Genomic DNA, 15,202 nt, shown 5'->3' on the forward strand with positions numbered 1-15,202 from the left:
CACCATTTCCTATATTAGCGTGTGTTTCAGTGTCTTTACTGTTAGATTATTGACTTCATCTTTACTTATCTTTATCCAGCCCAACTTTATTATTATAACCACTGGTAAATATGTCTTAGCATGTACATTATTATAGAGAAAGGTGGTGAGTCTTAGAAGCTAGACTGTTCTGACGTTTTGAAGCAAGACAAAATAGTTTAAAATTAAACTTACTTCGCTCAACCCATTCCTCTTACACGCATTAGTCTGACATTTCCTGTTCTCTAAATGCAGGATATACACACCCCCATAAATTTTCAAGCTCAGGTTTACAAACTTCGTTTTTTGTACCCGAATACTCATATTGGAATGCTGTTTCGAAACTTCATTCTCTGTCATTAGAACACTTTGTTTATGTAAGCCTAACTTGTGCATGACTTTTATAATAACATGTATTCAACACAAATTTACATCACTTTGCACACTACATAATAATACCATAACTAGGCGACCAAAGTATATTCCACTAGTATCTGTCTACTCCAGTTGCAAAGAGAATGCCCAGAGGGAATGACACGCTAAAATGTGTTATCAATTATCTCTCTCCTGCCGTCCCTCTCTACCCTTGACAAAACCAGAGGGCTGGGAACATTCCTTACCCATCCTTGCTAACAGCACTCACATGGACTTAACTCCACTGCTTATCTATTCTTGTGAAACTACTGTTTGTCTGCTCTTCTCAGTCTCAGACCAAGGAGTCACTTATGAATGCACGGTGGAAGAACACTATCCCTTTTATTCGTTTTTAAACCTGCTGCCCTCTAATGCCATTGTGGCTCCTTCTTCTAATTCTGCGACAAGTAGTAACTCTTCTTATTCACGTGCTCGCACACACTCATGATTTTTATACTCTAATATCCTTCCTTACGCTCTCTTTTTAAAGCGTTAGTCTTTCATTTCTCCTCAATGACCGTCCAACCTTAATTTTAGTCCTTTTGAAACTTTTTAATGGCCATATATCTTTTTTGAGATAGGGACCCCATTTCTGTCGCAGTATTCAGATAGTGGCGTCCATATTTTATATCAAGTCTATAGATACTCGTCTTCTCCTATCCTGTTAATGTCCTTTACATCCCTGTTTGCCGCTGTACATGCATGAATCTGCATGAGACTATCCACATGACTCCAAGTCTTCTCCTGGATAGTTGTATAAATTAGCCCTCAGCTGTACTAAGTTGGGTTATTTTTTCCAATGGCAGTACTTTACATTTACACATTTGAATTTCTTGTCATTTTGTTGTTAATACTTGTGTGTGGTCTTCTTGACATTCTCCAGTCTGCTGGGTCTTAACTATCTGAGCATTTTAGTTCTATCTGCACACTGCCACCTAACTGTTTACCCCTTTCTCCCAGATATTTTAGAATAGTTGAAATAGGATTGGTCTAAGATGAACTCCTGGACACCACTATTCCCCTCTCATTCTAGAATTACCAAAATTCCTACCCTTTGTTCCCTGTCTTTTAACCATTCTCAATTCATCGAAAGACCTTCCTCTTTTATCCATGACTACTTATTAGTTAATGAGCTTTGGTGAGGATTTTGCTCAAAGCTTTCTGGAAATCTAAATACACTATGTCCACTGGATCCCCCTGTCTACATGTTTGTTGAACCCTTCAAAGAACTCTAATAGATTAATAAGACATGATTTCCCTTTACAGAAACCATGTTGACTTTTGTGCGTTCTTCTGTGTGTCTAACAATTTTATTCTTTATTATTGTTTCAACTAACTTGCCTAGTACTGACGTTAGACTTACCGGTCTGTAAGTGCCGGGATCACCCTTCAAAGAACTCTAATAGATTAATAAGACATGATTGTCCCCACTCAACCAGGTTTCTGTGATACCTATTATATCAATATCCTCCTTTAACACGAGGCACTCTAGTTCACCCATCTTATTATTTAGACTTCTAGCATTTGTGTACAAGCACTTTAAAAACTTGTCCCTGTTTATCAGTCTGCTCTTTTCTGATGTGTCAGATTCTTTTTTATGTGAATGTTTCTAATTTGATCTGGCCCGTACTTTATTCTCTTCCCTCCTCTCCTCCTGACTAAAAACTAGTGAATCTCTATCAGTAGTCTCTCCTCTAAGAAAAGTCTCAGTCTGATTCACGTGCTCCACTGCAGTAATCGGCTTTCCCCCATCTCTTAGTTTAAAAACTGCTCTGCAACCTTTTTAATGTTACCTGCTTGCAGTCTGGATCCACTTTGTGAGATCTTGTAGTCAAATACTCTTTGTCATGCTGAGGACTTAGTTGGTTTGGAGGAAAAATTATCTAGGTTCCTCTGGAAACTTCCGCTCCAGATTTTCCCCTCTGCCAGAGTAATAGTTACTTCCTGAACACCCTTGGTGTTGGTAGCAGCCACTGGATTGCTATGCTGGCTTCAACAATGAGAGCTGAGGCCACTCTGAAATCTCAGCTAGTAATTTCTCTAACAATTCCCCCAATAGCTCCCCACCAACAAGTTCGCATGCACAAGATATCCATTTAGGATGAAGCTATTCATGGATGTAACACAGCTTCCTTGTAGCCACCAAAACAGAATCCATTACTTAACAAAAAGCACATTAAGGATCTGACCAGGACAGAACTTGTGATGCCTTACTCTAAGCTAGGGTCATACCTTTAGACAATATGCCACTTTTTTGCCACAAAGAGGGCATTCCTTGCTAAATATGTGAAGAACCTGTGATCTGAAAGGCTATAGCTGAGGTTTGAAATTGCTGTGCATTGTCATCATTCCTATGGTCTATTGGTCTTTTGGAAAGAAGTCCCCTCCTGAAGATGTGACTATGTCTTTGACTGGTGGAGCTACTGTTGCACCACCTTAGGCTCCTCAAATTTATAAAATTTCTTTGATATAAATATTTTAGATTAACATTTGGTTTAATCAGGTGCCCCCATTTCGCTCTTATGAGGCCTCAAAGGAGGCATTAACAGGGAAGTTTGTATCTAATAATGTTTGAAGGCCATAATAGTATATGGAGATATACCTATCTCATAGAACTGGAAGGAACTTTGAAAGGTCATAAAGTCCAGTCCCCTGCCTTCACTAGCAGGACCAAGTACTGTCCCTGACAGTTTTTTTTGGTCCCAGACCCCTAAATGGCTCCCTCAAGGACTGAACTCACAATCTCAGGTTTAGCAGGCCCATGCTCAAACCACTGAGCTATCCTTCCCCTGAAGGTGAAGAGATGTTATTAATATTAATGAGTTCCTTGCAAGCCACTGACTGACATCCTGTCCTGAAAAAATCTTGTAGGTTGGCAGTATGTTTTGTTGTTTTCCCTGGGCTGTTTACAGAAGGAAGGTAGTACATTATTCATTCAGACATAGGATCACACAACAGAGAAGGTTATTGGTACATATACCTCAATTGTGGAAGTAGCTTGCTAGATGTCCCTGGAAGGTTAAATGGCTGCTGCCTGCTCCCCAGGCTGGCTAGCATCCAAATATTGTACTAGGTTGCTCCTACTAGGATTATTTTGAAAATGAGAAGGGATTTTTCATCTACTTCCCTGTAATCCCATGATGGTGCAGTTTTGTGGGGAGCCTCTGTTCTGGTCACAGACTGCTTGAAGTGCTGCTCCTAGGGCTTTAATGTGGAATGGTAGAGAGAGAGAATTTTTCCTGCCTTTCAGAGTCTGACTCTGTCATGGTACAATTCCCCACTCTGAACCTTAGCGTCCAAAAGATGGGGTACCAGCATGAATTCCTCTAAGCTTAATTACCAGCTTAGAACCTGTTGCGCTGCCACCAACCAGGAATTCCAGTGCCTGGTACACTCTGGTCCCCCCAAACCTCGTCTTGTTGCTGGGACCCAAACCAGATCGCTGCTCTGGTAACACAAGAGTAAACCTTTCTACCACCGTTGCATCCCCAGGTTCCCTCCTGGCTTACTGGAAAACTCACTGTTGATTCAAAACTCCTGATCTTTAAACAGGAGGAAAAGTACCTTCCCTCTCCTCTCCCCTCCGGCGACTCTCCTGAGAGAGAGTAATCTACAGAGGGAAATTACTCTCTCTCCCCCTTCCCTACTTTCTCCCACCATTCCTTGGTGATCCAGCCCGATCTCTGGAGTCTCACCGAATAAAAAAACAATCAGGTTCTATTACCAGAGAACATTTTAATTAAAGAAAGAAAACAGTTAAAATTTCTTTTGTAAATGTAGGTACGGTTAGTACAGGGATTTGTCTATGACACTGGGAAATTACCCCCACCTAAGTATTCAAGACAAATAAAATCCTTTCGCAAATACAATTTGAACTCCTATTCCAGCCAAATGCACATTTGCAAATAAAGAAAAACATAACCTTAACTGTCTATCTACTATTACTATACTATTTGATCTATATAGAACTCTTGTGTCAGGGAGAGTATGAGAGAACCTGTTGGCAACAACTGGTTCCCTTCTGAGCCCCCAGAGTGAACAAAGCCACCAAAAAACTAACAGCACCCAACTTCTCCCTCAGATTGAAACTTCCTGTCTCCTGATTGTCCTGTCCTTGGAACGCCCCAGGCTACGAACTTTGTTAACCCTTTACAGTTAAAAGAGATATAAAGTACTTCTGTTCTATTAACTCCTACTATCTGTTTATGACAGACCCTCTTTCCCTGGCAGAGCAAGGCTCAATCCCAATTAGGCTTCAGTCTGAGACAGAATTGCATAGGAGGAACACAGGCTTCTCTGCATGTCCAGAGGGCATGGTGGAGTGGCAGTGAGTATGGTAAAGAAGACTGTGAAAGAAACTCTGTGTATGACAAAAGCCCCAGCAAACACTCCCTCGTGAAGAGAAGACAAGGGAAGAGGAGACTAACCCCATATTTCTTCCCCATTTGTTCATTACTAATAGTAATCACTGCCTTGTGAAGGACACATTTGCTTCTGTCTTTCTGGGAGTCTATGGGATTTGTAGGACTTACCCTGAGTACCATGAGAATCTCAATTCATAGTGGGAGCAAAGAGAGCTGTGTAGGAGCCCTGCTTCTTTTCCCAGAGAGTTGAGGACCCACTTCACTATCTGGGAGGGACTCTGGATCCTTTCAGGATTTTTCCCACTCCAGTTCAGGTCTGTTACAAGATTTATCTCCTAAGCTGACCAGATAGCTTTCTCCTCATCCTTAGACTCTCTCCCCAAAAGCTCAGAAGCTCCTGATCAGGCTTTTCTGTGTTGTAGTTGCAAGACACTGGGAAAGGGTTGGGACTCGTCTTGCTGGTCTGACTCTGAGCTCCATGCCCTAGTAAGGCAATGGTCAGCTGGCTGGCAACTGGCAGGTCATAACTCATCCTCTGTAGATCTTGTAAGTGCTGCCTCATGTAAGGAACACCGCTTAGATTTAAGTCTGGTGTTTTTAGGGCAGCTCTGCAGAGGAGTCTAGCAGGAGGTGCTGCAGTAGCAGATCCAGGTGGTTGAAACCACTCTGCTGCTATTCATCTCATTGAGGGGAGGAGGGAGATAAGTCAAAACTGCATGAAAAATAATAATAATAAAGGCTTTAAAACAAAATGGTTTGGAGAAACTGAACTACCAGCTTGCTCCATTACCAGAGACAGAAAATCTGGTGGCTTCAGCTGAAGGGTGGGGCTTAGTCCTGGAGCCTCCAGCAACAACACTGGACTACCTCCGAAATCCACAGTAGGGGGAGCATTAGCTCATGAGTAATGGATGAAGACAGAAGCTGTGTAACAGACCGACAAGGCTAGTTAGGCAGTCAATTGGCAACTTTCCTATATTAAAAAAACAAAACAATCCAGGAAACACTAAAATCACCAATACATGACTAATGCTGCCTTTGGAACAGTATTTCCCAAGCATGGTATCTGAATCATGCAACTGGTGTTCTATAAAGCAAACAGAGACTACTGCATCCAGTGTCACACTGTACATTTTAATGAGATCTTTTCTTTATTCCTTTTGAAAATTGAAACTAAAGTAAGAGCCAAGAAAATGAAATGCAAATAGTTATGTAACAGCTTTGTAACTCAAGGGGGCAAATTCACTTAAGGCTTTTAGCCTCACATTATGCTGTTAGCCACTAAGCACATTTTACATAAGTCTAGTTTAAAAACAAATAAAAATCAAAATAAACAAACAAAAACCGTTTGTCTCTGTTTAAGCTGCAGGAAAGAAAAAAGTAGAAAATGTGATGGTAGCAAAGCTTCAAGATTAGATTTAAGTGAATTACAGAAAACTAGCAATTATATTCCATAGTTGAATAGCCCACTCCAAACTATAATGTTATGAGTATGGTATAAATGGATTAACAAACTATTAACATCTCTTACAGCAACAATACATCAAGTATGAAAAAATCTTCAGGACTAATATAGTTGTAAGAGACTCTCTTCCCTTTTAAACACTATTATAAAATTTATTATTTCATCATAAAAAAGGCAACATTAAATATCTCATGGCTTTACATTAAGTGCACATGATGGTGATTACACAACTTTAGCACAAACCCGTACTACTTCTTCATAGATAATCCTACAAAACCAAGCGGTTGTTTCACTCACTGAAGACCTGGGGCCTCTTGCTCAGTTTTTCAGTGAATATGCGGTTTGCTGGACACCTAGTGCAGGGCTTAGGACCTTCCCTTCCACTCCATTAGTGCTCAGCAGAGCCATTCTAGCAGCTCCACATGTGGAAAGCCTCGTATGATAAGTGGGGACCTCATCAGCCTGCTCATGGTCTGGCTGTCTTCTCTGCCAGAAGCTGCACAGCATTTTAACCTGAAGCATCACTCATTAGTTACCAACACGCACCAGATTTGAGATTTTGGTTTGGGTTCATGTCTAGTATGCACTATTAAAATAATGGATTTAAATAACAAGCATAACATGAGCAGAATTAGTTTTATATAGAATGAATTAGCTGCTTTTTAGAAAACAAAATAGTAGTACATATTTGTTATTCTTAACAATTCATGTCGGATGCAACTTAAATACAAATCTACTGTAAACTTTTCATTTCAGCACTGTAAAATGCAAGCTTTCAGTATGTGAACTTAATCAGATTAAAAAGCATTATACAAAATGAAGGAAAAACACACTAAATCTTGAAAGAACATAAAGTGTTCAAGTTGGTTACGATAACCATCGAACAATCATTTTTGGTTTCCATCACATTTTTGCAAACAGACTTACCTTTTCCAGCATTTCTAGGAGGGAGAGGAGGAGCATCTGCTGTTGGAGAAGCTGGAGAATCTGAGCTTGTAGAGACAAAAATCTGATTTGTAAAGGCTCCATAGGACAGTCTTTGTTTGTCTCTAGGAGTGCTAAATCCTGGCAGAGTCATTTTGTCTTGGGGGGAAAGACTGGAAGAGTGACAAAAGCTCTGGGGTCTTGGAGAACGTTCTTTCTTTATAGGACTAGGCTAAGAAAAGAGAGAAAAATTACATTATAGCATGGATTTAGTATAGGAGGGACAATATATTCAAAATATAAACACATTGGGGTTTGTTATCTTTTTTACAATATTATACAAAATGTGAATGCCACTCTGTGTGTGTGTGTGTGTGTGTGTGTGTGTGTGTATATATATATATATATACACACACACACACAGAAAGGATGTGTGTGTGTGTGTGTATATGATTAAATACAGATAAAATATTTGTACGATTACAACAGAACTAGTTCCTGACATACATATAAACAGATACCAATATGGCTTCCTTGCTTATTGGTTAGATAACTTCAGCTCATCCCTTTAAAGTATCCTCATTCGTGAAACTCCCACTCCTTTCACATAAATTAATGGCTGTGGCTTTAGCAGATTAACATTTACAAGTTGTAATTACATTACTGGCACTGAAAACTATATATATGTAGTGCTATACAGTTATGCTATTCACCTCGCTTGGCTTTTAACAAAATATTATTTAGGAGGTAACAGTAAATCTTCAGTTTGAATTGCACTTAAAATCCTGGCCCAAATGAAGTCAAGGGGGAAGACTACCAGTGGGGCCAGGATATTAAGTTAATATTACATGTGATGCTAGAATGAATTATAAATGCATAGAGAAATAAAGAGAGAACTTTTCAGGCAAACAAGTTTCGCATGCTTCCTGCAGTAGCCATTTACAAGATGCTATATTTTCTTTTCCTAATATATGTGTCATTTTCTATTTTGAAGATCCCTAAGGTCCCCATTTTTGGTAATAATGGGGCAACTTCCAACATTTTTAGTGAATTTCTCCTCATATCTGTGTGAGGTAGGGAAGTACTATTATCCCCATTTTACAGATGGGGAACAGAGCACCCAGAGCAATTAAGTGACTTAGCTAAGATCACACAGGAAGTCTGTGGGAGAGCACAGAATTGAAACCTGGTCTCCCAAGACCCAGACTAGCACTCTAACCACTAGGAAATCATTCCTTTTTTCCTGAAATTGGTTCTTTCATCCTTCCTTTTTCCAGAACTGTGCAACACAGTTCTTGAAAAACAAACAAGTCTGTTGATGCAACAAGTAAAAACAAATTATGGATTTGTAGAAAAAGTTTATTTATCACAAAAAGTTCATCTTTTGTGAATTAAAAAACCCTAACCTATCTCAATTTGGATGGGAAAAATCAGCATAAAAAAGGACAACTATATTGATTTAATTAAATTCATTTTCTTCTGGTGGCTAAAATTAAAACTGAAAGTAAAAATGAGCAACTTCTGTTTTTAATTACATACATGCATTTTACATTAAAGATATGTCCCATCTTCAATGTGCATATTTTAACATCTATGAATAAACATTTTAATGAAAGAAGAAATGGTTACCTGACTTTCTGTAACTGTTGTTCTTTGAGATGTGTTTCACATGTCCATTCTACTGAAAATGTGTGTGTGCCTCATACACAGTTGTCAGAACTGTGATACTTGTCGGGTAGTTCAGGCACCCTCTGTCACCACAGAGGCACTCCCTCCCAGTTACTTCTTATTGGATCGATTCCGACAGAGAGGAGAAGGAGGACCAGTCATTGAATGGACATGTGCTATATATCTCAAAGAAAAAGTTACAGAAAGGTAGGTAACCCTTTTTCCCCTTCTTTGCGTGATTGCACATGTTCATTCTTCTGTAGGTGACTCACAAGCAGATTAACATGGAGACAAGCTTGGAATCTATCTGAATGACTGTACAACAACCCACCCAAAACTGGCATGATTCCTGGACCAATGCGAAATGGTATAATGAGCAGCAAATGTGTGAACTGATGACCAGGTTGCTGCTTTGTAAATGTCTCAAATAGGTATTTGCACTAGGAAAGCTGAAGCTGATTGCACTCTAATTGAATGACCCATTGACATTAGCTAACTGGTAGCAAAACGAACGCAAGAGGAAATCCAAGAGGAAATCTTCTGAGTGTAGCCAATTTACCTTTCACCTTGTCTGCAACTGCTACAAATAACTGTGCTGAGAATCTAAAGATTCTGATGCAGTCAATTGGATGGCTAATCCCATCCTCAGATCCAGTAAATGAAGCTTCTGCTCATGTGTATGCTTGTGAAGCTTCAGGAAAAAAAGTTGACAAATAAGTTGTTTGGTTAACGTGGAAATTGGAAAACACCTTTGTAAAGAATTTTGGGTGAGGGTGGAGGTAAACTTTATCCTTATGGAAAACTGACTAAGGAGCTTCTGAAACCAAGGCTCTCAATTCACCAACTCTCCTTGCTGAGGTTATCGCAATCAGAAACACCATTTTCGTGGAGAGGTGGAGTCAGAAGCAAGTCACAAGAGGTTCAAAGGGAGGTCCCATTAATTTTGTTAGCATGATGCTGAGATCTCATGGGGAAACAGGTTCTTGCACCTGAGGGTATAATGGGTCCAACTTTTTAGAAACCTGACAGTTATGGGATTGGAAAAACGCAATCTATTACTCACTGGAGGGATGGAATGCTGAAATTGTTGACAAATATATTTTAATGGAACTGCCAGACCTTGACGTTTCAGGAGCAACAGACAATTCAAAACATGATTAATGGAAGCCTGCACTGGAGAGAGACTTTTCTGTTGAGATCATATAGAAAAACATTTTAATTTGGTCAGGTAAGTATGTCTAGTTGAAGGCTTTCTGCAATTCAAAAGCTTTCTGAACATCTTTCAAGCAACTATTTCCACTGTGCTAGCCATGAAGCATCCACACTGCCAAGTGGAAGGCCTGTAGTTTGGTGTGGAGCAGATGGCCATGGTCTTGAGAAATCACATGGGAATTCAATGGAAGAGGTAGAGGAGGCCTCACTAACAACACTAGCAGGATCGAGAATCAATGTTGCCAAGACCAAGCTGGTGGTGTTAGTATAAGGCAAGCATGATCTTGCTTGGCCTTGAACAGGGCTATGAGTAGTAATGGTATCAGAGGAAAGGCAGAAAGTATCTGTCAAAGACCCTGAGCTGTGACCCCCATGGGAACAGAACTGATGGCACTTTCTGTTGGCCTTTGTTGCAAACAGGTCCATTTAGGGAGTTCCCCTCACAGCTGGAAGATGAGCAAAGATCTGCTTAGGTGATTTGCCAACATGTTCTGTTCTTCTGGAAGGTACGCAGCTTAAAGGTGAATGGAATTGGTTATGCAGAACTCCCTAAGTAGAACTGCCTCCTTGTACATTCTGATTACTGTGATGGGGCAAGGCCAGATGGCTACAGTAAAGTACTGAGAAACAGGTATGTTAGCCCCAGGCTAAACAAATCCCTAGTACCCTGGTAACCAAATGGCAGTTGCTCCAGGTTAATAAGGAACCATGGAGCCAATTAAGATCTTTCTAGAAGGCAGTAGAGAGAGCTACTTTAATTAGAACACCTGCAGCCATCAAGGCAGGCTAATCAGGGCACCTGGGTTTAAAAGGAGCTCACTCCAGTCAGGCAGGGAGGAGCCTGTGTGAGGAGCTGGGAGCAGAAAGGCAAGGAGCTGAGAGTGAGAGAGTTACTGCTGGAGGATTGAGGACAAGCGTATTCAGACAGCAGGAGAAGGTCCTGCGGTGAGGATAAAGAGGTGTTTGAGGGAGGCCATGGGGAAGTAGCCCAGGGAGTTGTAGCTGTTCATGCAGCTGTTACAGGAGGCACTATAGACAGCTGTGATCCACAGGGCCTGGGCTGGAACCGGAGTAGGGGCGGGCCCAGGTTCCCCCCAAACCTCCCAACTCCTGATCAGACACAGGAGGAGCTTGACCCGAACTGTGGGTTCCACACGGAGGGGAAGATCACTCAGGTGAACAAATCCGCCAATAAGCACAGGACCCACCAAGGTAGAGGAGGAACTTTGTCACATACATAAAACAAAGTTGCTGTGTTGTCTGTTAAAACTAGCAGATATGTTCCCAGAATACATGGCTGGAAGGCCAAGTAGGTTAGATGGATAGCACATAGATCCCTGAAGTTTATATGCATCCTCAGATCATGTGGCAACCAAAACCATTGCGTTTGCAGGATTCCGATATGTATACCACAATACAGGGACGAGGCATCTGTGACTAAAATGAGATTTAGTTGTGGAGAAACAAAGAAAACTCCCATAGAAACGTTCCAAGGGTCTGTCCACCAGTCAAGAGCAGACAAAATTACCTCTGGAATGTGAATCACTCTGTTTAGACTATGTTGACAGGGGAAATATACTGAGAAATGTAACCATCCCTGAAGCCTCCTGAGGAGTATTCTGTCGTGCTGTATTACACAGGTAGGTACATATGCTGCCACGTGCCCCAAAAGTCTGGGGAAATGTGCACTGTGGTAATGGCGTGTGCTTTTAGATCCAAGATGGTCTCAGAGTGTTTTGAACCTTGAATGGGGCACAAAACACTTTGGTTTTTGTAGCATCCAGGAGTGCTCTGGTAAACTCTATTCTCTACACAGATTTTAAAATTGGTTTGTCCAGACTGAGTAAGAGCCCCAGTGCATTGAAGGTGGACTAAATGATGGTCACATTGGACAGCAATTGAGACTCAGACCGGCCTCTCACTAGCCAGTTGTGCAGGCAGGGAAACACGGATTCCCAGGCTCCTCAGATACGCAGCTACCAGTACCATTTGCTTTGTGAAAACATATGGGGCTGATAGGCCGAATGGAAGTACCATGAATTGATAGTGTCCCACTCACTACAAACCTGAGAAACTTCCCATGGTCTGGACAGATCACTCTGTGGAAGTAAGCATCCTGTAAGCCAAGAGCAGCATATCAGTTGCCCTGTTCCAGGGAAGAAATGATGGAAGCTAGGGTAACCATATGGAACTTTATTTTCTTCAGGTACTTGTTTAACTCTCTTAGGTCTAAAATAGAACTGAGAGTGCCTTTTGATTTGGGAATAAGGAAAGAGCAGGAATAAAAACAATTTTCCCCTGAGGAACTTTCTCTGTCGCTCCCACTAGAAGGAGAGATTGGACCTCCCGCTGATTAATGGTCTCATGAATAGTCCCTGAAGGAGTTGGAAACGAATGGAGGGAATAGCCCAGATCCACTATGCTTAGGGCCCACCAATAAGATGTGATGTGACTCCAAGCATGAAGGACTGGGAAGGATAAGGCTAGGATCAGATTGGCTTATAAGTACTGGCATGCTGCCTTTGACAAACCTTTGAAAATGCATATTTAAACTGGATCGCTGCTTGTCACAGATGACCATGGGGGCTGTGGCCTCCTGTAATTCCTGTCTCTTTTTCCTCTGCAGGTCTTGGGGCCTCAGGTCTTCTGATACCTGTGAGCCTGATGGGGCCAGAACTGCTTCCTCTTTGTCACCCGTGTGTAGATTCCAAGTGACTTCAATGTTGTCCTGGAATCATTTAGATTATGCGACCTATCATCCATCTTTTCCAAAAAGTGGGAGAGACCATCCTATGGCAAATCCTGGATGATGTGCTGTACTTCGGGAGAGAGACCGGAAGATTGCAGCCATGAACACCTCCTTACAGACATGGCAGATACCATGGATTGAGCTGCTGAGTCCACCGCATCCAAGCAATCCTGAAGAACTGTCCTTGCCACCAGTTTACCCTTCTCTATCACAAGAGTGAACTGCCTGGAGTCCTCCAGTAGCTGTCTTTAAATGCTGTGATGTTTTATAGACTCATAGACTTTAAGGCCAGAAGAGACCACCATGATCATCTACTCTGATCTTCTGCACACTGCAGGCCATAGAACCTCACTCACCCACTCCTGTAATAGACTCAGAACCTCTGGCTGCATTTCTAAAAAGTCTTCAAATCATGATTTAAAGACTTCAAGTTACAGAGAATCCACCTTTTACACTTGTTTAACCCTGAAAGTGACCTGTGCCCCATTCTGTAGGGGAAGGCCAAAAAATCCCAGGATCCCTGCCAGGGGAAAATTCCTTCCTGACCCCAAATATGGCAGTCAGTTAGATCCTGAGCATGTGGGCAAGACCCACCAGCCAAACAACTGGGAAAGAACTCTCTGTAGTAACTCAGCACCCTCACCATTTAGTGTCCCATCACAGCCCTGCTGGAGATATTTGCCACTAGCAATTGCAGATCGACTACATGCCATCGTAGGCAGTCTAATCATACCATCCCCTCCATAAACTTATTAAGCTAAGTCAAGCCAGTTAGGTTTTTTTTGCCCCCACTGCTCCCCATAAGGTGAAGTCATAGCGACAGAGGAGAGCTTGCTGGTTAGTAATTCTAAGCAATAGACCTCCTGTCAGATAAAGTTTACAATCAAACAAATTCAGCCTCTTTGATTCATTACTCTTTGCTGCCTCTTTCACTCATTAGCTAGTGCCACAACCAAAGAGACTGGGAGCAGGTGAAATCAGATTTCAAAACCCTTAAAAGGACATAGTGTCTCTATTCTGCCTGTTTAGCCATAGGCAGGAGGGAAGAAGGGGTCTGTCAAAGTTTTTTAGCTGGCTCCAGAATTGCTTCATTAATTGGAATAGCTACTCTGGAGTGCTCCCACAGATACTAATATGTTCACTAGCTTGTGGTATTTTTCATGGACCGCTTCCACTTGACTGTCTAAAACCAAGGCCACCCTTTTAAGCAGTCCTTAGTGAGCATGGTAATTCTCTGGTTGTGGAGAATCACTCACCATCTCTATAGCCTCACTGGGTGATGAGGAAGAAGATGCACCATAGGAACACAGTGCAATGCTGAGGGACTGGCTGATCTGCCTCTTGCAGTGGAGGTGCTGTCTGAGCAATTTCCATTTGCTCAGTACCGCTCCTGGTACTGGGCACCAGAAACCATTGTCTGTGGTGCTGACGATCTCTGTGCATCCTCGAGGAAGTCAACCAGACAGGTGAAGAGAGGACTTAACAGGAGGGAGGGACACCCCACCTTCCAGAATGGCCACTGACATGGTGGTGGGCCCCATCATTATGCAGGCCATTGCCCTTTGCAATGTGCCCACTGCTGGGACTGATGTGACATTCATGTACCTTAAGGCTCTTATGGAACGTCAACTGCTGGTCTGGTATGGGACACAAAAGACCCCACTTCCAAATCTGACTCTGAGTCCTGTGATAATGGTGGAGCAGAACCCAGGTGGACAGGGCACAGGTAAGCCAAACCAGGGGACGGTGGGGTAATGGGGATATTAACAGTAGCTTGCCCCTGGAATAAACAGGCCTTCTAGGTACTGGAAGTGGCATTGGCACTGCATGGTCTTGAGAAGCTGGTGCAGGAACTACAGTCACCAGGATCAGCTGAAACCGTTCCTGCATCGCCAGGGACACCAATACAGAAAGGTTAAACAATTCTTTGGCAGCAGCATTATGTCTCTGGCATTGTCAGTACTGGAACAGGGTCTTGAATCCAGTGTATAGAAACTTCAGGGGTTGGCCTCGACAGACCTGGCACAGGTTCTGGAGTTGACAAATATTCCCCCTTTGTAGTAGAGGAACACTCTGGAGATTGATTCTCCTCAGCGTCCCTCTCAGAATTCTTGCTTCTAGCTGGCCTCAGTACCAAAGGTCTTGCTGTATGAGGTACTATGTCCTTGGAAGATCTGTCTCTTCTTCATTTTCGGAGACACAGAATGTAGCACCGAAGTCATCTCAGGAGACACACTGCGTACTGATGGTGCTGTGCTCAGCGTCTGACGGTTCCCATAGAGGGCGAAGTGTCACTTCCGTAAGGAGACACTTGGTTCTTGCTGCTCTATCTTTTTTAGAGCTAGGTTTAAACCCTCTGTGTGACACTTGTCACTGATATGGGACTCC

The 15,202-nt window shown here is 42.2% G+C and overlaps 1 protein-coding gene across 8 annotated transcripts in view; it reads right to left on the minus strand.

Moving 5' to 3' along the window:
* The window catches only part of ASAP1 (ArfGAP with SH3 domain, ankyrin repeat and PH domain 1), a 374,925-nt gene that overhangs the window by 36,810 nt on the left and 322,913 nt on the right, over window positions 1–15,202 (minus strand). For all 8 annotated transcript variants that reach the window (XM_075063243.1, XM_075063244.1, XM_032762910.2 and 5 more), the window contains one exon: window positions 7,189–7,417. In XM_075063243.1, coding sequence (XP_074919344.1) covers window positions 7,189–7,417 — 229 coding nt within the window. The remainder of the gene's footprint in view (window positions 1–7,188; window positions 7,418–15,202) is intronic.

The sequence above is a fragment of the Chelonoidis abingdonii genome, chromosome 2 (genome assembly GCF_003597395.2).
Source record: "Chelonoidis abingdonii isolate Lonesome George chromosome 2, CheloAbing_2.0, whole genome shotgun sequence".
Classification (NCBI taxonomy): Eukaryota; Metazoa; Chordata; order Testudines; family Testudinidae; genus Chelonoidis; species Chelonoidis abingdonii.